The sequence below is a fragment of the Lates calcarifer genome, linkage group LG17 (genome assembly GCF_001640805.2).
Source record: "Lates calcarifer isolate ASB-BC8 linkage group LG17, TLL_Latcal_v3, whole genome shotgun sequence".
Taxonomy (NCBI): domain Eukaryota; kingdom Metazoa; phylum Chordata; class Actinopteri; family Centropomidae; genus Lates; species Lates calcarifer.
The window spans coordinates 2736275-2760102 of record NC_066849.1 but is presented as its reverse complement, the minus strand read 5'-3'; the positions used below and the strand labels follow the sequence as shown (position 1 = coordinate 2760102).

The window sequence follows — 23828 nt, the reverse complement described above, 5'->3', positions numbered from 1 at the left end:
TTGGATGTCTGACTAACAAATCAGAGTACTACATAATAAATGTCTCTCTTTTGCTGCTTCCCAGCAGAGGTCAGAGGTAATCTACATGGAGGAGCCACAAAGGATGAGAAAGAGGCAGTGATCCTCCATGCAGCAGCACAGACCCATGTCTTTACATTCAAAATAAGCCTTTCATATCATTGTTTTGTTCTTCAGGTGTGTATAAGTTATTTTTCATGAAGCACTAGACAAACTCAAAAGCAAACCTCTTAACAGTGATAAGTGGATTTTATGTGCGCAGCAAAAATAGGTGTAGGTACACTCCTTACCGACAGGGGGCAGACTGCAGGAAAAGATGGACCGCAAACCTGCAAAGAGGGGGGCAGGAACGGAAGCTAGATTAATATCAACAACCTGAGTTCACGACTCAGGGAAAACTTGACAGCGTTCGAGGCCGATTAACTTTACCATGTTGTTATGTCCAGTTAAAATGCCGTAATAATATCCGGCACATTATGGAGGAGTCGTGTTATTGCGCGCCGTGGAAGTGGGTTGTTTTTGGGCTCAAATTCAGTGGCTAGTTTAGTCATTTGGAGGAGCTAAGTTAGCTAACTTTTTGTGAGTTGGCTGGAGTCAACTAATTTTGACAGCCTCAGTAGGCAAACAATAGTTTAATATGCTCGGACATTGCTCCGTGCTTAGTTTTAACAAGGTTGCGGGTGTAGCCGTATTGTCTGCTAGCTGGTGTTAGCTCGTCCTGGTAGTTTTATGTGGCGCTAACAGAGCCCAGTTTGCTCGCAATGCTCCTGCAGCTGCTCCCACCTGTCAACTAGCTGGCTCTTCTTCTCCTGTCTCCTGTCTCCTGTGTCCCACCTGCCGTTGCTCAATGGCTCACTGCGGCTCTTCCGAACCGAGCGCAAAAGCACAGACACCGCGCCCGGAGAGCATCTTGCCGTCGCAGGGTAGCGTAGACCAAAGCATGAAGCCGGTGCTCTTCGAGATCTTCGGCGAGATATGGACCGTCCAGTCGCGGCTCGGCCAGGGAGTCTCGGCCTCGGTGTACCGGGTCAGCTCAGGCAGGGCCACCACAGCCGCTGTTAAGGAGTTCCAGGCCGACACTCAGGGAGGAGATTACGGGTATCTCAAGGAGAGGTCCGTGCTGGAGGACATCCAGGGACATAAAAATATCGGTAACAACATTATTTTAATGTGAAATCCTGTAGATCTCTAGGTATGTGACAGGTAGAGACTTTGCTTGGATCAAAGCCTGTAGCATAGCAGCATCACAGTCAGTCATCAAAACCAACAATTAGCTATGCTGACACGGAAATGAAATGTCGTTACTTACCAGAAACATTTCAACAGAGACAGCTTTCATGGTGGAATCTAGCACTTAATTGTTGTCTCGTTTAAGTGAGCACATACCAAATTCCATTAGAAAATTTAAGAATTTAACTTGAACTTACTTGCCATGTGTATATTATGCTGTGTGACCATTTATAAATAGTTAAGGTCTGTTTTTAAGTCTCCATATGATAATCTATGAAGAAAGAACAAATTTCACTACAGTAATTCTCAGGTTGTTGTTACACAAAAAATCTCAGGCAAAAATCTCTGACAAGAGGTTTGTAATTGGTTTGTAATCCTGTTGGCAACATTTTATTAAAATAGAGTGGATTGCATTTGACAAGATGGTCTGGTAGAGGTCTTCAGACATTTCAGGTGGAACATAGCAGAATGTGTTATTCTAATCTACAGTGTAGTGTCACTGCCATTATTCTGGAGTGAATGTTCTTGTCCACTAGGAGGATTATATTTAATGTCTTGTCAAAATGATGTCAGTGCATCAGCAGAAGTCTTGCTGTTTGTTATAACAGATTTATTTTCTTCTTAGTGACACTGTATGGGGTGTTCACCAACCACAGCTGTATGGGTGTTGCCACCCGTTGTCTTCTGCTGGAGCTCTTGGATGTCAGTGTGTCTGAGCTGTTGGTGAGAGGCAGCAGTGGTACCCAGGGTGGTAGGTGAGTAATGTGATTTCCTCTGATATATAACACTCACTATGGCAGTTTGCCAGTTCATTGGACTAGCTCCACCGTGTACAGATTCCACAAATAGTATTACATACTGCATACAAGTGCTGATTGTGTTGCATTTGCACACTTGTTTGTGCTGGTTAAGTCAGCAGTGTCTATCTGACGGTGTCTGTGGCCAGCACTGATGTATTTTGAGAGTGTTGCTTATTGTTGTCTTGTTTATCACTAGTGATCCAGGCAGGCAGATAGTTTTTATTTTATTTACCCAGGTTGCTGTCAATTTTTTTATCCTTTGCTGAAACATCTACTGCTTCGAAATACAATGGTGATGAATATTGTGCCTCTCAAAGCAGGAAAAAATTGATCAGCAGTTGTGGTGTAATGAAGCCCTGGCACATCATATCAGTAACCGTTTTATTGCACAAAGTTTAATTCAAAACATTGCACATTGCCATCTAGTGGTAAAACAAATGCACAGGAAATAACCATCATATATCCCACGTTGCATATAAAGCCATACTAAACATTATGTGGTGCAAATAGCTGTCACTGTAATGCTATCGCTTTCATATATTTAGGAGAGCTTAAACTGTCTATGTAACTTCACACTATTTTTTGGCAGACCCCAGCAGGGCCACTCCATGTGGCTCGTTCAGCACTGTGCCAGAGACATCCTGGAGGCTCTCGCTTTCCTTCACAAAGAAGGCTACGTCCACGCCGACCTCAAGCCACGCAACATCCTCTGGAGCGCTGATGACGAGTGCTTCAAGCTCATCGACTTTGGCCTCAGCTTCAAAGAGGGAAACCAGGTTGGTGTGTCTGAGAATTTAAAAGTCAGTGAAATAGGAGCTGGGACAGCTTAGGTTTTTTTTGTCATTTCTGACTCCTACTCTTCCTAACCTCCTCCAGGATGTCAAATACATCCAGACAGACGGGTATCGCGCTCCGGAGGCTGAGCTTCAGAACAGCCTTGCTCAGGCCGGGGTGGAGGTGGAGGGAGACTCGGGCTGCACGGCCGCTGTGGACCTGTGGAGCCTGGGCATCATCCTGTTGGAGATGTTCTCAGGAATCAAACTCAAAGACACCGTCCGCTCGCAGGAGTGGAAGGTACTCAGATTAGACTGATGATATTGATTTAATGGAATCAGAAAGCCTCAAAATATATGTAGTCCTATGGGCAAAACATTACCTACCTATGGGAGGTTGCCTGAGCAAAATCTAATTCTGTTAAAATTCATATAGATAAAATAATTCATGGAAGAATAATCATTTCAAATATTTGGTGAATTCTAATTCCTTAAGATTCTTTTGGAAAGCTAGAATAAGCAACTAATCATATCATCATATCAATCAAAAAATAGTTAAAGGAATGAAGTCTTTGGTTGTAGGAGTAGGTTTGACAATTCCCCCAATAAGTAACAGTTAAAAAGTAAACTATGGAACTATGAAAAAATGAACACAACAAAAAACAAATTATATGATACATATAGGATGGGGAAAAAACATTTTTGAATTTTTAAGCAAGAAAAAGTCCAGTAGTGCAAACACTTTGTTGCAATACAAAAATATTATTCTGCAATCTCTTTTCCTCTCCTTTAGGATAACAGTGCTGCCATTGTTGACCATATCTTTGCCAGCAACAGTCTGCTGTGCCCTGCCATCCCTGTCTATCACCTCAGAGACCTTATCAAAAGGTAAACTCAGTCTAGTGTTCTGACCTGTACTGTATAGTGATATAACCTTGCCTTCCCTGTAAGCAGACGACTGTAGTCTGGTCTGTATAATGTCTCCACTCATTGATTAGGCTTTTGTTACTTTGTGTCTGCAGCATGCTTCTCAATGACCCCAAGCAAAGATGCACAGCTGAAACTGCCCTGCTGAGCCCGTTCTTCAGTATTCCCTTTGGTTTGTGTCAACATTTGTGACCAGTTTACCAAGACTAAATTATCTCTGAGTGTGCCATATTTACATATGCATGCATGCGTGTGTGTGTGTGTGTGTGTGTGTGGTGCGCGCGTGTGCCAGCACCTCACATTGAGGACCTGGTTCTGCTGCCCTCTCCTGTTCTGCGTCTGCTCAACCTGATTGATGACAGTCATCTGCACAATGAAGAGGAATATGAAGGTACAACATTTTTTAAAAAACTTTAAATTATGAATGACTTTGTTAATTCATGAATTGATATTCAGTGTCTTATAAGTTTATAGAGGTAAAAGTAAATAAAAATGACTCATTGCTGCTCCTAGACATCCTGGAGGACATGAAAGAGGAGTGTCAGAAGTACGGCTCAGTGGTTTCTTTGCTCATCCCCAAGGAGAACCCAGGGAAAGGACAGGTAAGACTGTTTTACTGACCAGGATCTTCAGAAAATGTTCAAGTAAAATCTTAATAACGATTATTTTGCAGCAATGTCATCAAAGAAAGCGTTTACTGGCAGACTTCATGGGGTAGTACACCAAATTACACCAAATATGCACATTAATGTGCAATAAAAAATTACTTTTTACTTTTTGGTTCAAGTACTTTTACACCACACCTGATCTGTTCTCACTGACCTCCAATGTTCAGTGGGTGCAACTGCAGTGCCTTCCACTTCTGTTGTGGCCTTTGCAGATGGTCATCTGCCATTCCTTTACACTCTATATACTGTATATGCCTTTATTTACTGACTTTTTATTTCAAATTAATATTTGATAATACACTACATTTGATACTGATTCTAGTCTTGACATATGTACTGCAAAACTATTTAGAGAGAGAGGAAGGGAGGCAGACAGGCAGACAGACAGACAGCTTTTCTGCTGCAACTGTAATGCACACAGTTCAGGGAAGAGTTACAGATATTCGTCAATGTGTTGTAGTATAGCCATTAAATCAAGTTAAATATAGCCACTAATAATAATGATTTAAGCAAACATGTGTTTAATATCATCCATTAGTTCATCCACATTGTTTGTGTGTCCACCAGGTGTTTGTAGAGTATGCCAACTCCAGTGACTCCAAAGAGGCTCAGAGATTGCTGACAGGACGCACCTTTCGATGGGAAATTTGTTGTGGCCACCTTCTACCCTCTCAGCGCTTACAAAAGAGGTTACTTGTATCAAACTGTGCAGTAAAGTCCTGAAGCTCAATTTACACCTCTGCAATTGCATGAAATAACACAGCTGCATAGGGCACCCCAGGGTCATTTTCTCCCTATAGAAATAACTAGACCACACTGAGTTATGAGTGGCTGCTCTGCAGTTAAAACTGATTCACTAATTAATGAGTGTAGTTTAAAGTTCTGCATGTTAGCCATGTGGTTTTCTACAGTTGATTAAACTTGGTGTGGAACGTATGCAACACTTACATCATCTAAACACAACATCTAAATAGTAGCATCTGTCTAGATAAAATAGTCAAATCCTTTATCTCATCAGTTGAATCAGGGATGTGATGATCAGAAACAGTGGGATAACACTGATCACCCAGTAGTAATGAATGGGAGTTTTATGACTGATGATAAACAAATCCCTGTAAACTGATGATGTCCTGTGGTGAAACTAGTGTACTATCCTGTTGTTAAATTATTCATAATAATAATTATGCTACTGCTGCCTATTTATAGTTGTTATATTCAACATTAATGAGAGGAAATGGTGTGGTAAATGGGATATAGAGGCAGCCTTCGCTGGCTGCTCAGGCAGTTTTCAGGTAGAAATAGTTTGGAGTGACCCCTCCACAAGTTCGTAGTTTTCACTCATTCTCTGCCATTATCTGAGCAAGCCAAGGGTTCCTTGTGCCCTGCACTGTAGCCCTATGCTTTGTAGCTTTTTCATTACAAAAGTCACCATACTCAGAAAATATTTTTAGCATCGGTTGACAATGCTCCTGACATACACTGAGTTTTGTGTTTTGACTGCAACACTGAAAGTGCATAAGAACAAGTTTTTGAGAATGTGCTGAAAAGAATCAGATATTCATCTGAATATCTAATGTAATGATGTTAATCCTTTCCCAGTTGGAGAATGAGTCTATGAACAAAGAGAAAAGTAGTTCCAACTGTGGTAGAAAATGACTTCTAACTAACTAAAGCCAAGTACCCTTTCATTTTACCTCGTAGAATAGTGCAATTTGAAATTCCAATTTAGAGCCAAGATGTTAAGCAGTAGTCTTACAGAGACAATGGAAAATGCAGATATGCAGTCAACTGTTCCTCTACCATGTAAGGGGTAGTGTAATGCCACTGTGTGTAGAATTTTTTGTAGCATCTTTCAAATGACTCCAGAAGCATTTGATCAAAGAAAAAACAGACAATCCTGGACATAATTGGTGCAGTCTGTGGCCATAGTTTTCAAATCCTACACATAGTGGCTTTAAGGATTGTGTAAGTGAAAGGAGAGTCTGTAGTGGCTACTCAAGACAGTATCAAGTGTAATGTTATGCAATTTTCCAGTGTTCCACCTATTAGTCTCTAAGTTAGTTTGTGCATGAACCAGAGGGTTGACTGCCAGCCCAACTTTGTAGCACTACTGTCCTGTGGGAATACATTTTACCAAGGAGTTCCTAAAATACAGGACATAGAATAGTTTCATACTTCTGTATTTTATGAATCAATGTGACAGAATTGTCATAGAGTATGCAGTCTTGAAATGAAAATTTCTTGCAATATTGTTTTACAATTTTACCAAGTGGAGTCCAGAAATGATCACAATTGTTTTGAATAGTAGTGATTGTCAGCAAGCCTGGTATTTTCTCAGTGGAATGTACTTTTTGTTGTAGTGCCAGAAATTCTTTTGTTGTTTTGGTTCCACTGGGTCTGCTATGGTAACATTGCCGAGCCCATTGAGTCACACTGAAGCATCAGATGATTTCTACACAAGTGCCCTGTGATATTCACAAACTAGCTAGCTAACTAACCAAAATGCTACTATTACAACAGGTGGTGCTACGCCTGTATGTGTTGATTCCTTACGTAGCTGAAGCCGTTGCAGATGCCTTAGAAAATAAATCCCTTCCAGCAGATGTAGTGCTGCCCACTTAACAAAACTAGATTGTTGCTGACAATAAAAATGGAGCAGAAATCTCTTTCGTAGTCTACATAAAGCTATTCATTGCCCATTTTTAATGTATTCTTATTAAAGCCAGAGTATGTAATTTTTACTGAATAGCAGCCACTGCAGTTACAAGTGAAAGCGATGGTATTATGCTAATGCTGGTGTTAGCCAAGCTACTGTTCGGCTTTTAGTAGTATAGTTTACTATTTAGCTAAAATGCAAAATAATAATATAATACTCACACAGATGTGTGCATTAGTGTTTATGAATTCAGTGTTTTATTTGTAAGAGGGAGAATGTGTAAAAGTTACATAGTCTGGTGTATAAGAAACTGCAACTGGTTGTAACGTTGTAGAGCACAAATACAGAGGTCTGTTCCATTTAAATGGATCATCTGATTTGAGTATGTGAAGAAAAACTGAAGAGTAAAATGAGAACATGTTTGAAGCAATATGGACACGTGAATCTTCCTCTGTCTGAGACTTATTTTTATTAAATACTGTGTTGCTCCTTCCAGTAGTAAAATATATCTAAATTCTGCAACAAAAAATATAAAAACCTAGAGTCAGAGGAAAGTTGGAGTCTCTAAAGTACTCCAAAAACATATTTTTCTACAAACTTAATTTGTATGTGCCTGAAATGTGAATTCCAGAGTTTTCCACTGGCCTAAATATCTTGATTTAAAACTTGAATTAGACTCCACATGACTATAAAGGACATTTAAATTAGCAGTCTCTGGTACATTGTTGTCACATGCTTGTAACCAGTGGCCCTTAAATAACAATACCAGACTAAAAACCAATGATTTATTCCACAAACGTTATATCATTTGTCCTGTAGTTTGTCATGGACCTCGTATAGAAAATGAATCTTTGGTAATATGAAGATGTTCCTTTAAGGCATTTTGTATCATTTAGGATCTATGCAGCTCCATAAGTATCTTCTGCTGTTCCCACAGACAAATACATGATAGTTTGTCTAGTTTTCTGTAGCAGGGCTGCTGTGAGTACTGACCTGGTCCCCTGCAAGAACAAGTATGGCTTGAAAAGTACTAAAGGGAGTTTGGACATGGTGAAGAGAACTCCCTGTGTTTGTGTTCAACGTCGCATGACAAATCAGTGTGTGGGTTGTGCTCTTTACATGGTATTGAGACACTGTGTGAGTGTAGATTTAAAGAATTAGAGGGGCTGTGTTAGAGAGTGTATAGAGTCTGAAAATGAGGTTGCTGTCCAGCAGCTTTTGTTGATTGGGACCTCAGTCAATGTGATTATAGATTGTTTTATTTTTTTTATGCTTTATTTTACAGGTCCATAATGTCGTAATAATTATCTCGGAAGTTATGTTGAAAGAATCATGTGATTTGGTACAATTTTCAGGGAGGTACAATTTTATTGAAAAACAAAATTTTAAACCCAAGTAATTATTAATATATTATTCATTTATTATTGGAAATATCATCCTTTGTATGTGTTGAAATTTGTGCTTACCTGTAAACAAATTTAGAAAAGTCCATGGGTTACACCAATAATTTATTGAATTGAACTAATTAGAAGTGTACCCTTCCAACTTTGTCTGTATTTTCTCTATAATTACTACAAACTAAGTCTTGTCCAGTACATACCTGGTGGACAGAGCACAGGAGGATGACATCATGCCAAAGAAACTGTTGGTATTGAGTCACCACTAAGTGTATTAGAAATTCAGCGTTTTGGTTGTGGATCTTTGTCCAACTATTAACTTCCAAAAGTTGTAGTTCTAGTAAAATAAAGTCTTATTTCTTTTTTGTTGTTTGCAAAGTTTAGAGATGCAGGGCCAGTTAGAGGCCTACATTTTTTGTTTTAGATAGGGGCATTTTGCTGTCAGTACATACTTCACATTTAAATTCCTGACAGGAAACATTAGGGGAGAGAGGAGTATCACATGCAACAAAGATCCCAGATGAAATCAAACCAGGGTTGTTGCAGTTACATGATATGTGTCTTCACCACTTGGTCATTGGGATGCCCTCCTCATCACCTTTAAAGTGAGATATGCACTAAAGTTTCCAAGACGATTTTCTAAAACGACAGACAGCAACACATAATACAACAAATTCTGACACAGGCAACAAGTGATAAATCTTTACATGACAAAATGACATGACAACTCAAGTGAAACTGTCTTTCACAGATCTTTCATATTAAGGGTTTTATTCCCAACACATCTGTGCAGCATGTGGTCTTCCACACCTAAACTGCCTTGTCCCAATGTCACTTGAAAAGCTGCCATGTCACTGCTTGGCTTGTGGTTGTCATAAATCCCTTCAGGCGACATGAACGCAAAGCCAGGTGATAGCCAAAGCCAGGTGACAAAACGGAAGCGAAGAGATGAAGTTGAGAGATGACTGAAAAGGAAGAAGCAGATGTGACTACTATGTCATTGCTAATGACTTTATTGACATGACCATCCACTGAATCCACAGTTTAAAAGACTCACTGCCATTGTTCAGTTCACTGCAACATGGTTTATGAGTGATTCATACTCTGGTTTGTTTGTCATCTTGTGTCACAGACTGGAGGGTGTTACTGACTCTGAATCTGAGAGTCAAACAGTATAAGTGTTTGGACTGTATGAATGTTAACATTAGGTTGTTGGTTGTGTATGGAGTTGTGGTTTGTACTGTTTCTAGTTTACATAGAAAAGGGCAAAGCAGGTTTGTCTATTAATGGCTGCACCTTCGAATTATAATGTGACTGCCTTGCTTTTATGAATGCTCACTAATTAATTCAGCTTTTCACAATATTTGCTCCCTGCTGGTCTGAGCCTAGTGCTGCTCAGACTTGGTTCATTTAGCTTTTGCCTTGTAATCATTGATAGTCTAAGAAATAGTCTGCTGCCACAGAGCTGTGAGCGCCTACAGTAAGACATTAAGTCTTTTGTCTTTAGTCTCAAATATTTATCAAGGCTACAGTTGACCTGATATAATATTACATTGTTTGCTGCATGCTGATCCTGTTTGGGGTAGGAAATCATTTAAGTTCAATCCTGAAAGCATCCTCTTACTAGCTGAGCACTGGGATTTACAAAAGCAGCAGTTTTTTGTGTTTAATGCAATAGTTATCACTTTTTTTGATTTTACGGTAGTGGAATTATTCTTAAATATATCAGTTTGAAAGTAGTTTTTCACTCTTTGTGTAGATAGCTTTTTTTTTTTTTAAATTGTGTGCTATACACAGGTTAATAAAAGATGCCTGCTGCCTGTATGAAGCAGAGTACGCACAAAGGTAAAAACATTGCTACACAGTCTTCATTGCACACTATTTATGTAACACCCAGCTAATGTGATATTAGTGGACTTTTCTGTCTCAGTCTTGGTGACACTGTGTGCACATGGTTAGTACTTCGTGCCACAGTTAACTATCAAGAGATACCAACAGAGCCCAGTTTGACCTGACTGGAACATTAAAGGTGACTAGCACTGACACAAGACATGCATCATTTTCTACCAAATCAGTATGACAGTATGCAAACTAAGGCTGAACAATTTTTTTTTTTTTAATTATTGATTGATTTGTTCAAATACCAATGAAAATTTAGCTCAGTGCCCAAAGTGACATTGATAAAAGAAAGGAAACCGTAAATTCTCACTTTTTAAGATGGGGTGAGTCAATGTTAAGCTTTTTAAAAATAAATCATATAAAAGATCAGTTGACTATTAAAATGATTAGTTACTTTTATTACCTTTTTTGTTTCTATAAATACTAGTGTCTAATTGGTACATGCATTCTTTTTGTACTTACTGGCATTAGTTCTGCTCAGAGCAGCAGCCAAGAGTTGCTGTAGTTCTTTTTTGTGTGGGTTGTGGTAGAGTGCAGCACTGATGATTAGCTCACAGCATTGGTCAGCAGGTACATAGAGAGAAGATGGGCTGAAAAACAGAGTCACATGCCTTAAGAGCTCTGTCACAGATTGAGTGATGAGTTGGCAGCATTTTTCTTCCAGTTAGAATTTCATATTGAGTTGAGAATGTATGTGAGCTTCATGTCAACAGGACAAACCGAGGGCTCTAAGGATTTAGTATGTATGCATGAAGTTTGCTGATCTGTTTGCCTGCATACTGACCTCCCCTCTTCCTGCCTTGCTCTGGAGTCCTCCATCCTTGTCTTTCTTCACATGTCTGTGGCTCTGACTCAGACAAGAGTAGTGACTCCTCAGGCTGTTGAAGTTGTACTAGGCAAGATTTTTCCCATCTGACACCCAAAGGAAATCTCTGCCCACACAAAATAGTAACACAGTCTTCTTCAGATGGAGTAAAATGTACTGAATTGTTTCTGGATGTTGAAGTCTGTATATTCAAACACTTCCCACTGCCGTTTGGGTCTGCTAGTTAGCTAACCTTCCACTGTCCATCATCTAAGACAATATTTCTGCCCTCTTTTTGTCTTTGCTGCTCAGCGTGGCTCCTTTTTGTGCACTGGCAGATTCAGGGTCGTGCTTTTATTTTATGGCACCTAACCTTTAGGCCTGACTTTGATAAGCTCTCAGCACATTTGTGCATTAGTGTGTGTTTAGATAATTTGGACAAGGTGTGTGTCTGTGTACGAATAGACAAGTATAGAATTTTTGGAGACAGCGTTTATAAGTTGCAAGAGCTGTCTACCTGTGTGCATGGCATGTCTGTGTAAGACAGCAGTGTGTGTCTGTTTTTCCTCCATTACCGTGTGAGTGTGTGTGTGTGTGAGAGGTGTTCTAGCTGAAGTGCTGTATGCCTGTTTGCTATTGCTAAGGCAATCTGGAAACCATTTGAAATCATAAGGACAATGTGAGTAAAAGTCTGTTTAGAACTGAGGAGTTAATATGCAAGAATACAGCCAGCCATTTCTACACTGTGTGTCTATAGTATCCATTCCTGTTAACAAGAACACATGACATGGGCTTACCTTGAAATTCTTTACAGCACAGTATATAAAAAACTAATTGCAGTGGTACATAAATCTTTCACTCAAGATTACGAAGTGTGATTTCAGCCCACACACACATAAGACTGCTTATTGATGAAATTGGTCAACTAAAAGTGAATAAGAAAAATAAAACTGCGACAGTGATTAAACCTTGACATTGACTTTGCTTGGTTCATTTTTGAGCTGCCCTTGCAAAAAAGTGTCTACTAGTGGTACAAAGAACTGTGATTTCATGTGAGTGGCAGAAGTTGTTTTTCTTTCTAATTCTGATTTAAAGCTGCAATAAATGATTAATATTGTGGGCCAGAAAACAAAAGCAATCCAAAATGACTAAAAAAGCTCCTTAGAGCTGAGATGAACTGCAGAGTTGGGTGATAATTCTTTGTGGGTTTGTCACCATAAATGACTCCTTCTATATCACACACAGTGATTTGATCTGTTGTTAAATGCATTAAATATGTTTTCATATGTCATTATAATTTAAGCCAAATTTGACCTACTACTGTTGTCTAATCAGGGTTGAGAATAAATGTCCAGCTAGCACAAGCTCCATCGGCCTAGATATACCAAATCCTGATGAAACTACCAGACAACCGAAACCAAAAGATTTGATGAGGGAGGGAGAATTTGCACTGATATTATCATTTGGAGTGTGAACAACTCCAAAATGTCATGTCTACAGCGTAGTATTTCAAAATATCAAAAGACTATCCTTAAGACAGTTGTTGCCTTTTTTGATTACGGTCTTCCTTTTGGTTTCAACCAGTTTGGTTGAGGAGTAGTTAATTATAGAAGTTGGATTTCAGCACTTGATGATGTTCCAGAGAATTGTGGGATATTTGTGGGATGTATGATTGGGTTAAATAAATTGTAATACTTTTTCTCAATGACACATTGTTAATGTAAAGAATTCATGTTAATATCTATTTCCAGATAACATATCCTCATCCAGTGATCCTGCCTCATGGAATGTCCCACAGGTCACACTGGACTAAAGGCAAATGATGTTACTTTATGTTTCTGCTCAAGAGAAGCACAATGTGAGAAGGTCACTGTATACAAGACACATACAACGTGAATGAAACTGTGTGAGTAAGCCCATGTTTTACAGCCTTTCCAGCTGAGAATGAATCAGCACTCACGCTGTTGTGTTTCAGTATCTCATAATAAAAATGATGCTTGACTTAAACTGATGTCTGTCTGGTGTTTTTGGGTTAGGGAGTGATGGATGAAATGCTAAAGAGGAAAATGGATATTTTATTTATTTAAGCCATGTAAGATGTAAAGTTGGAGATTTGTATGATATGGGCTGGAATAGTTGAATTTCACTACACCCCTAGAAAATATCTAAAACATGCTTATATGAAGACCAAGACATAAGGGATCACTTAACACTGACACATGTATTTTAAATTCAGTAGGAGAATAGAAGGCAGGTGTTCTCTAACCATGAATCCACACTGAACACTAATATTGAGTATGGTTCCTCTCTGTGGCTGCTGTTGGTACTACACTTCCCAGATAATGACACCAGGGATACCAGGAACTTCAGCATTGCTTTGCCTTGCCACAAGTTAGAGTTTAAAACTGAAGCAAATCATCAGTATGATAGATCTGATATATCATTTAAAGGAAAATCTATTTCATATTATAGAAATTCTGGGTTCAGATTATAATACATTTAAAATAATACATTTAAACTAAACCAAATTACTACAAATGTACAAATGTCCTCTAAATGTGTTGCCCAGACAGTCGAAATCTGTGGTGAAAACAGAGCTCTTCAAACTGAGATGAGATGATGCCTTCCAGAAACAAAATTAAAAATCAAGCTGCTGTTTGGCCACAAAGTCACTGACAAGTTTGTTATGGTCTTTCACAACTAAGTTTTCAACCATAAATTAGCAAACTGACTTTAACACCCGTAACAGCTTTCAATTTGTGCATGGTTGAGGTCACCACAATAAATCACTGACTATTTATGAAGAGAGAAGTTGTGATGGCAGGAACAAATGATTTGAGGACGATTGCTTTCAGAGATTTTACTTCTCATGCACAACTTCAGATTATACATGAAAAAGATTCAGGTGGAAATCTGACTGGAGAGTTGCAGTGAACATCTAGTGATGTGCTCTCTCTTCTGGTCAGTGAGGACATCATGGGGTGCTGAGAGGACAGGGTAAATCTTTGGTCGGGCACTCCTGTAATGACACAGAGACACATTCAGTACTAATTTTTCACGCTAACTGAGCACATTACAGTTAGGTGTGATGCATTAGTGTTAATGAGGCACACTAATTAGTAACAATGTGTAGAGATGTGAATTTGTGCGGACTTAAAAGTCTGACTCACTTCCATGAATCCAGGGATGTCCTGTATGATCACCACACCGTCACTCTCCTGCTGTCTTCTCCTCGTCCTCCAGGTGATCCCTACAATCAGCATGGAAACCACCAACATGGTGGCTGCCACAGATGCTGCCACAGCTGTGATCACGGTGGGGTTATTAGCATCTCCCTGCGGGGCGTCTTGGTCTGCAGCCTTCATCAGATTGCTGTCAGCTTGAACTGCAGAGTGAGGCAGGGGCTGAGGTACCAGCAGGTCAGATATATCTGAGGACAAATAGACAACAACCATGATGTTTCAGATACAGGAGAAACTTACAGAGTATAGTTCTGTGTGATATCCTGGTCCTGTCTGTCGACTGGAGTCTGACTTCCATACCCTCCACACTGAGGAGGAAGAAGGCATCATCTCCTTTGATGAATTTTCTGCTCCTCAGTCTGCTGTGTGTGATGAAAGAACTTGTTCCAGTGCCTGGGCCTCGATAATAATAGCTGCCATCAGACGCAGTCACTTTAGAGCCCACTTTGCTGGGATCATCCCAGTAGTACTCTTTACCTGAGACAAACAGGTAAAATGTCATTTTCTGTTTGACCAACTCAACGACTCAGTGGCTTCGCAGTGCCCAGCTGATATGTGGACAGTCAAGCCTGTTTCACTACAACTTCTGCCCCCTTCTCTTACCATCAGATGACATCTTCTCAGGGTCAGTGGTGACCATTCTGTGCATGTTCATTTGCTGTCTGATGTCAGACTGCTGATCCATCAGGGCCATGGTTGCCTGCTGCCACGGACATGGCCACTTGAGTTTGTGGTCGTTGGGGCCTGAGGTCAGGTGGAAGTAGATGGCCATGTACCCTGGACGGTCACTTCTTCCGTTTAGGTACACACCTACCTACAAAGCACAGAGCAGCATTAAGGACTTTTCCATCCATTCATTATCTATACCACTTATCCTTAAGAGTTGCAGGGAGCTGGAGCCTATCCCAGCTGACACTGGGTGAGAGGTGGGGTACACCCTGTACAGATCACCAGTCCATCACAGGACCAACACATAAACACAAACAACCATTCACACTCACATTCACACCTACAGGCAATTTAGTGTTACCAGTTAACCTGCATGTCTTTGAAGGGAGGAAGCTGGAGAACCTGGAGAGAACCCACACAGGCACAGGGAGAACATGGAAACTCACACAGAAAAGCCCTGGGCAAACTGGGGCTCGAACCCTAAGCTTTCTTGCTGTGAGACGACAGTGTTAACCACTTTATCATCTTGCTGACATTAGGTACTTTTCTACATGTAGAATGACACCACCGAAAGTTTTGTTTAGGTTTTCTATGAACTGAACAGTTAAAAAATACATGACAATATCCTAGAGCTTGTGATGACTTCATCAGACTTGACTAATGGTCCAGAATCCAAATATATTTACCATAACGTAAGATCAAGAAACACAGCAAATTTTCACATTTGAGAACCTGGAACTATCACATTTTTTTTTTGGCTTACTAAATGGTTGCAGCTCTAATGCTAACACATAAAGTAACAAGAAGATATATGATTCAAATTTATCCACAACCATTGTATATTTGCAACAATACAGTGATGCATATGTAATAAAACTGAAGTTACAGATTTGTGCCCTCATGATATTTTAGAATTTTATTCGCCTGCACATGAAAATTCTATGAAAATCTAATGAGGAACAAGATAAAAATTGCCACATTTTCAGCTTTATTACCAGGTGAGTAATTTGAGGCCATCTCTTATTCACTGCATCACATGGTTGAATATGTTAAGGGTCTGCTGCTCTCATGCTTTATACCAGCACTGCTTTTCTCAGACTCCTTAAGGTCTATTGTTAACCCAGTAGTCTCACAATCTAAGCTCAAATTAGAAAACACAATGGACTGCAAGTTATTTATTGACCTCTTTTAAAGAAAATCATTCTTTGGCTTTCTTTTAATTCTTTAGACTGGTGTGATAGAGGAGTTTATAATTTCACAGTCCTAGTTATATTACTGTAGAAGAGTTTTTCAGGTATTGAATGGAACTCTTGATATATTATATATTTCACTGATATGAAAACTAGTTCTTGGCACTACATGAATTGAATTGGTCAAAATGTACAATAAAAATGTTGAAAAGAGAGGGCATTTACCTGGAAGGAGTAACCTGCTGGAGACAGAAAGCGAGGGCTGTACTGTTTGCTTCCTACTGGTGTGGTGGCCATCAAGGCTGTGATATTGCGAATGCGCCAGATGTGCTGAGGGCACTTTGTGGATGACAGGTTAATGTCATCCAGAGAGAAACCCCCCTTCGATGGACTCTTTCCCCTCACACCCTCAAAAACCACACGAGCCTTCTGGGCCACATTCAGATTGACGCTGTAAAGCTCCCAGGAGCCCATGGCACCTCCTGTACCAGAGAGAATAGAGAGAATAAGATAAGATAAGGTAAGATAATCCTTTATTAGTCCCACAATGGGGAAATTTACATTGTTGCAGCAGCATAAGTGATTGAAAAGACAAAGACATAAATACGAGTAAAATATTAATATAAATAAGAATATAAATATGAATCACTATTTCTATTATTATATGACCTGTATGTGCTTTTAAAGCACCAAGGTGTAGAATTTGTCATTGTAATATTTTTTAAATATTCTGTTTACACATGTTTTTGTCGAGAAGTGAAAGAATCCTGGGGAAAATTGGAGCAGTCTAAATGTTGCTTTTCATTTTTAAGTGCTGTGTATTTTCTATCTTATGAAATCATTATCATTAAACACATAAGATTTCATACGTTACCGGAAATGCTCTTGAAGAGCCTCATTTTACCGCTGGGGTTGGCCTTGTCATACTCTCGCACCCAGATATTGAGAACATCATCAGCTGCTCCGGTGTTATGGAGGAAGAACTGCAGACACTGGGCTCCAGGTTTCGGGTAAAGCCAACGACTTTCCAGAAATGCATGGTCACCAGGTTTAGCAGAGGCGGTGCTGAAGTGCATGAAGAAGCCTTTTCCTTGGGTAAAACAGCCAAGAAACAAGTAATATTAGGCTTCAACTGTGTGTCATATTACAGTTACGTCCGCATGATTACAGATTTTATTACTATATCTGGTGGGTTGTGTTGGGGCTCTTGGGCATAGTTTGATTTGTTTGGTCTCCTGATTGAAAAAGAAAATGTTGATTGCTGGTCCCAACTTTATTAGCCAGTACAGAAGTAATGTATTAGACAGAAAAGCATAGAATAATGTGCTGTTTAGAAACACCAAGGGGGAAAAATATCAAAAAGTACATTGTGGAACATAAACTAGATTATCTCTATTAAAATATAGAGGGATGTATGTATGATGCTCAAACCTACCATCTGTGGGCCACAAGTGGTAGTTTGTGAGAATGGCCAAGTTGACCTACATGACACCCTCTAACAGTTAGGTGATACTTGCAGTTCAACAGTTGAGTTGCTTATCTAGCAGATAGTGTATTCCTACTGACTGTACTAAATAAATTGAAATTAATAAACTACTTTCATGTTTATCTTTAGGCTTCAGACTGTATCAGTATGATTTTAAAGCCAGTCTGTACTTTGTACAGGTTGCTGTTGTAAATCACCTCTGCTACTTTTTTTTCAGATACACAACACCAAGGCCAGGTAGTAATGAAGTCAGATAAGAGAAGGGGCATTAATATTACCACTCAAAGATATGTATTGTGTGTGTATCTCAAGCAGTGTCTCTACACTGTGTCTGTCTTTCTGTTCACTGGTGTATTTTATAGTGGTGTATCAGCTCTGAAACTGAGGCTGAAACAAACATCCACAAATATGTACCTCAGAAATTACATTTCACTACAGACAGAATTAAAACTCTCAACTGACACTATAACATGCATTTGTAATGCCTGATAGTCACCTTTGCATTGTCCCATGTTGGTGAAGTCAGTCTGAGGTCCTCCACTCAAAGAACTAAGCTGCTCCCACTTCGTGTTCCCAGGACCCTGAATCATCCCACAGATGTTCTCCTCCTCAAAGTTGCAGCTTTCCACAAAGGTAGATGACTTAGCTGTGGAGAGGGAACAGCTGATGAGACATTCATTACCATCTCTGTCATAATCCTGGAAGGCTTACAAAATGTACACATTTTTACAGTCATATAGATATAGATAGATTAATTATACAAAACACAATTATTCAAAAAATGCCATGAATACTGTGTAAATCACTACTGAATATCAGACCTGAGTGAGTGATATATCAGTCTCAGTAATTATCTGATGGAAACTTCTTATATAAGAGTTTGAATCAGGACACCTTTGATCAACTCTGTTATCATATATTCAGCTTTTATTTGTCCTGAATGGGCTAATGATGAGATGAAGATGTTGATATGATGCATTGGCTCCATCTTGATAAGTAAGGCTGATATTGCAGTTAGAAAGCAAATCTTGTAAATGTGACAACAGGACTAAATATAGGACATATAGCTAAAAAAGCAGCAGAGAAACCTGACTGCTGAGGCTTATCTGGGCTCAGAGGAGAAACAGAACTGAAAACAGCTTCCAGAACAACCAAAGCCTGAAAACAAACCAGCGGTGGACCTGAATATACAGAAGCACATTAAAGTTAGTGTGAGGAATCATAATCTCCTCATTAAAATATATCAGTCACTATTTTCTCCTTGTGTTCCTGAGATTAATAATGGCTCATAAATAAATGATTGCCTCAGCATTGGTGGCATCTCCAGGGTATTCATGCTTCCTGAGGGTGATATAGATTATTGCCCAAGATTATCAATACATATTAGCATCAGCTTATGCCAGATAGACTCTGAACCTTGTTTTAACTCTGCTGGGTTATTATGAGACAAAAATCATTGTTATTTTATGAGGTGATTTAGTAACTTTAACCACCTTCCATTGCAGGTTTATTTAGCCTATGTACTGCAGATCACATCCTTTACATGATCGTAACTGTTTTCCAAAATATGCAATTACATTGTAGATTTTTCAATATTTTTTTCATCTTCGTGCTTTCCCTTTTTGATCAACAATTGTCATTGATATTTTTTTAATATTTTAATAATCTGTGGTACTGCTTGATAATAGCATACTAATACATATTTTGAAATTGCATCAATTTTGTCAGTGTTTCTTGGTTTTCCTCTTCATTCTTTCTCATTGTTTGCTATCCAGTTATCCATTTGTGAGAACAACTACTACATATTGCAGAAAAGCTGAATTAGACATAATGTATGATCAGTGTGCATTGCTGTCTGCCACAGTGTCTTCATGACTTTTCTGATGCTACCACTCAGCTTTACTGTGTTCCCATATGATTACAGTATACTGTATATATGGTAGGTGTTGCTCAAGACTGCCTTACATAAATGTCAGACATCTAATATGGTTTCTGCAACCTGTCTTTTTGATTGTGCACAAAATGACAAGTTGAGATGACTTACTGCAGTTGTAGAGACGGTTGAGTTTGGCTAGGTCATTAGCACTGAAGCCCATCCTCTGACCAATCACATCCATGAAGTGAGGGATCTTGGTGACGATGGTGGGCTCAGAGCCGATGTTGAAGGCCGTCTTACTGTAGTGCATCACAGAGCCATAGTCGTAAGGGATGCCCAGAGCGCTGGACACTGTGTCATCACGTGTCTTGAAATTGTGCTCTTTACCTGAGAAAGGTATAAGAAGAATAGCAGGAATTCAGTCCTTTGCTTTTGATTTCTACTAATTAAAAAAAGTGTTTTTCAAGAACCAGCCCATCATATTGAGTAAAAATGTATTCAGATGGTGAGCAAACATAAAGAGAAAAATGTCACTGATCAGGTGTCACTCATCAATATTACCAGGTTCAATGCGATCCCACATGATGTTAACATAATCATCACGGTCAGCTCTGGACTGCTCGTGCCAGAATCCGAGAGCATGCAGGAACTCATGCTCAACAGTTCCTAGACGATCACAGTTTCTACCTATGGACAGCTGCTGCTTTCCCACATGCTGGTTGCCCACAGAGGAGAAGCATCTACAGAGATGGGAAGCAAGATGTGAGTTCATGTAAATGGTCTTTTAAACCATGGACAGAAGGAGACGTTCAGAAGATGACACACGCCTGTAGTTCTCTCAGCCTCAGTTTAGATCCTGTCTCAGTGTGAGAGTAACATTTCTGTTTATCTGAGTCACATTTCTGTTTATCTGAAAACAGTAACTCCAACAATCACTTTTCATTTATCTCTGTTTAGCTCTGTAGTTGCTGAATGCTTCACTGCATTCACCTGATAGTGGCTAATACTGTCTGTACTGTCTGCCATTCAGTGCAGGGCAGGTAGTACTTAGGGTTTATGTGAAAACAGCTGCCTGTTGCTGCTGGAAACAAGATTAATGTGAGTGCTGAGACTGAACCAAAACGGCAAAGTGACAAAACAGCAAATCAATGAGCTGGAAGATGCTAAACTGCTCTGTAAAGCTGAGGATCTGCAGAGCTGGATGGTACCTTCTCTATGGGTTTGTCATTACAAGTGACTGTACCTTTCACTCAGTATGGCATGAAAACATCAGCTGGTGCAAAGTTGCAATTTGTTAGGTACAGCATTATTTACATGGATGATTGTTGTGACTTCATTTAGAAAGGCACATAAAACCAGAGAGCATGTAATAAGCACTGAGATAGTTTTGTTTGTTCAACAGTACAGTACAGTACAGTGTATATGGACACAAACTCACCCGCTGCCTTTGAACACAGAGATGTAGTTCTCCTCTCCTTTCCATGGTGTGAAGTCAATACAGGTCTTCAGTCTGTACTGGTCAAATGCCTTCAGGATCACCCCCTTTGCATTCATGTCTTCATGTTAGCATAGGAGAAGAGAACATGGAAAACTATCTTAATTGAGAGCATATCTACATGTTAAGTGCTGTGAATGAGAGTTCCCATAAGACTGTGTCTTACCCAGGCTGTCTTCCAGGTAGTAGGGAATGGTTGTTGGCCAGCGATACTTATCACCTAAGATGGAGTTTCTGCTGAATGTCTGATGAAAATGGAAAAAACAAGATATAACAAACTCATCACTCATTTAAGTGAAACAATTGTGAACATGTGATGTCAAACTGCTGGCCTTCCTTGATTTCTATGCATCTATCCTCTCTGGAGATTTTGCCATTTGGAAGCATGTAGTTATAAAACTGTTCCTATCAGGTCATGGAATTCGTCAGTGTCACTCAAAACAACCACACTTAGAGAGGTTTTGCTTTTTTTTTTTTTTTTTTTTTTAATGAGACCTAAAACAATATTATTTATGTAAATACGGAAAGGACTGTCTATTTATTGCATCTGTGCATGGCCATCATTTTAATTATTTGAAATACTTTAACATAGGTGAGCTGATATCATTGTACAATTACATCAGAACTAAATGACTCATCTTATCAATGCTGTTTATATTGCCTGGCTTTTATATAGCTCAAATATGGAAATATATTTGTGTCAATATTCTTAATGGAATATTTTGAGCACTCAACTACTACTAAATATAACTTATGTGTATATAAAATCAGTCTTGTCTTTGGTGTCTGCACACACTCACTTACTTGATCCTGTTCGATATCTCCCTCCAGCAGGTCCAGCCCAGCAGCTGCAAAGGAAAATTGTGTCAGTTGATGAAAATCCTCTCAGAGACACAGACACATTACACAACAAAACAAAACTAAAACAATGAGAGCCTTCAAACCTTCATTGATGTTGAAGATATCCCAGTCTTGGCCTTCATCAACATCAGTTTCTGCAGATAAAGAATCAATAATAATCAGATTAAAATATAAGAACAAAAAACCCTCTGAGCAAGAAATAATCTTATAACTGTTGCCAGTGGCTGTTCCCTGCACCTCCTCCAGTACCACACTGTCATGATGCAGAGGAGAGGGCACGAGACTTATTCAACATTTTATTATAAATTACTTTAAAAATAGCATTCATACTGACTTACAATGTGGGGAGGGTAAAGTTTTGTTTGTTGTCTTGAATGTTCATTGTGAGGTATATAAATGGTGCAGAGTGAGCTCAACTGACCCTAAAAATCAGCTCAATGCTAAAAGACCAGAAGTGTTTAGAATGAATCAGAGCTTTTGACTCTAAAGACTCTAAAGTTGTGTGTTATTTAACCTCAACCTGAAAAATACTCAAGTCTTTGATTGACAAAGCTGATGAGAACTCATCATATCATCTGACTCACCTGTTTCACCTGTTAGCTTTGCTGCTGTCTGTAAAATAAAAGCACAAATAACTAATGACAGCTCATAGAAAAACAAACGATCCTGCATCTATTCCTGAGAGACCACACAATATTAAAGCAATGGCTATACTTACACTTAAGATACAATGTGTTATATGACATGCATAGGGTTAAACTTACCAGGCCAAGGCCAAAGAGCAGAATTAGGTAAGTGGGCGACATGGCTCCAGACACACGCAGTAGCAGATGAGTGTTGGTTCGACCCTGTCCAGCCTTGGTGTGTCTGAGGTAAAGTTACTTCTTTGTTTTTGTACAGGAGGAGAATGCAGCTGTGAACATCTTTATTACTCTGGCTGGGGGAGATTACACAGCTGTCTAAGTAATGATTAATTCAGTGATGATTAATGACTAACTTATCTAAATATTATGATCCCACTAATCAACACTCTCTGGTGCATATGGTTTGTAAAAGTTTAAACATACAGTACAGACATATACAGAGCTGACCTGAGTCACATTTGTGACACAGGTCAGCAGGAACAGGAACAGCAGATCATGACTGACTGAAGTCACATTTTTAATTTAAAATCATTTTTGTGAGTGTATTCAGTGGATTTAAATGTATTTGAATAATGAAACAGAAATTGAATCGGTTGTTGAATAATACTTCCACTTGAAACAAAGTCCATGGACTGTTGCTTGGTCTCTGTAAATGAGTGTACAGTCTAGATCTGCTTTATATGAGAAGTGTCCTGGGATGACTTCTGCTGTGAATTGGTGCTATATAAATAAAACCGACTTAACTATGGAAGGAAAAACAATTTTTTATTTTTAGTTTGATGACCCATGGCTGGGACTTTAGCTACTACTGAGGACAGTGGGGTCCCATCCTCTATGATTTTGAAGGTATCAACAACCTGGGGATAGTCAGCAATGCAACCCAGTATTTCTCAACCAGAGTTTTATTTCTGGCAGGGTGGACAGAATAAATAAATGAAATTCAGAGAGTCTGCTTAAGGCTACTAAAGACATGAGTATTCCTCAAACCCTACCATGCCTCTCCTCTGTGCTACCCAGCCAGGCAAGGACAAACTTTATAGTTTCAGCTACCAATACAAGTAAAGGACTAACATTTAGTGTGTGAGTAGAACTAAATAATGAAAACATAACTTATGCAAATATTCCATGGTGACTTCAAAAGCTCAAAAGAATTAACAATATGTTGCAGGTCTGTTGTATTGGGTTGCACTAA

The 23828-nt window shown here is 39.2% G+C and overlaps 2 protein-coding genes across 2 annotated transcripts; one reads left to right on the top strand and one right to left on the bottom strand.

Annotated features, from left to right (window-relative positions):
• The first annotated feature begins 315 nt into the window (after positions 1-315).
• uhmk1 (U2AF homology motif (UHM) kinase 1) lies at positions 316-13180 on the top strand. Its single transcript, XM_018669792.2, is given in 10 exon segments — positions 316-1169; positions 1874-2003; positions 2638-2824; positions 2925-3122; positions 3615-3709; positions 3844-3920; positions 4041-4139; positions 4262-4350; positions 4984-5049; positions 5051-13180. Coding segments are annotated over 10 exon segments (1326 nt in total). The 5' UTR covers positions 316-865; the 3' UTR covers positions 5132-13180.
• An 838-nt stretch (positions 13181-14018) lies between these two features.
• On the bottom strand, positions 14019-22917 carry LOC108878817 (meprin A subunit beta). The gene is made up of 15 exons (XM_018669791.2): positions 22757-22917; positions 22577-22604; positions 22076-22126; positions 21936-21979; positions 21298-21376; positions 21075-21192; positions 20198-20376; positions 19805-20023; positions 18257-18406; positions 17149-17364; positions 16500-16756; positions 15019-15229; positions 14716-14892; positions 14344-14603; positions 14019-14192 (listed from the first exon to the last, which is right to left on the bottom strand). The coding sequence occupies exons 1-15, from the start codon at positions 22796-22798 to the stop codon at positions 14148-14150; spliced, it is 2076 nt and encodes a 691-aa protein (XP_018525307.1). The 5' UTR covers positions 22799-22917; the 3' UTR covers positions 14019-14147.
• Between the last annotated feature and the right edge of the window lie 911 nt (positions 22918-23828).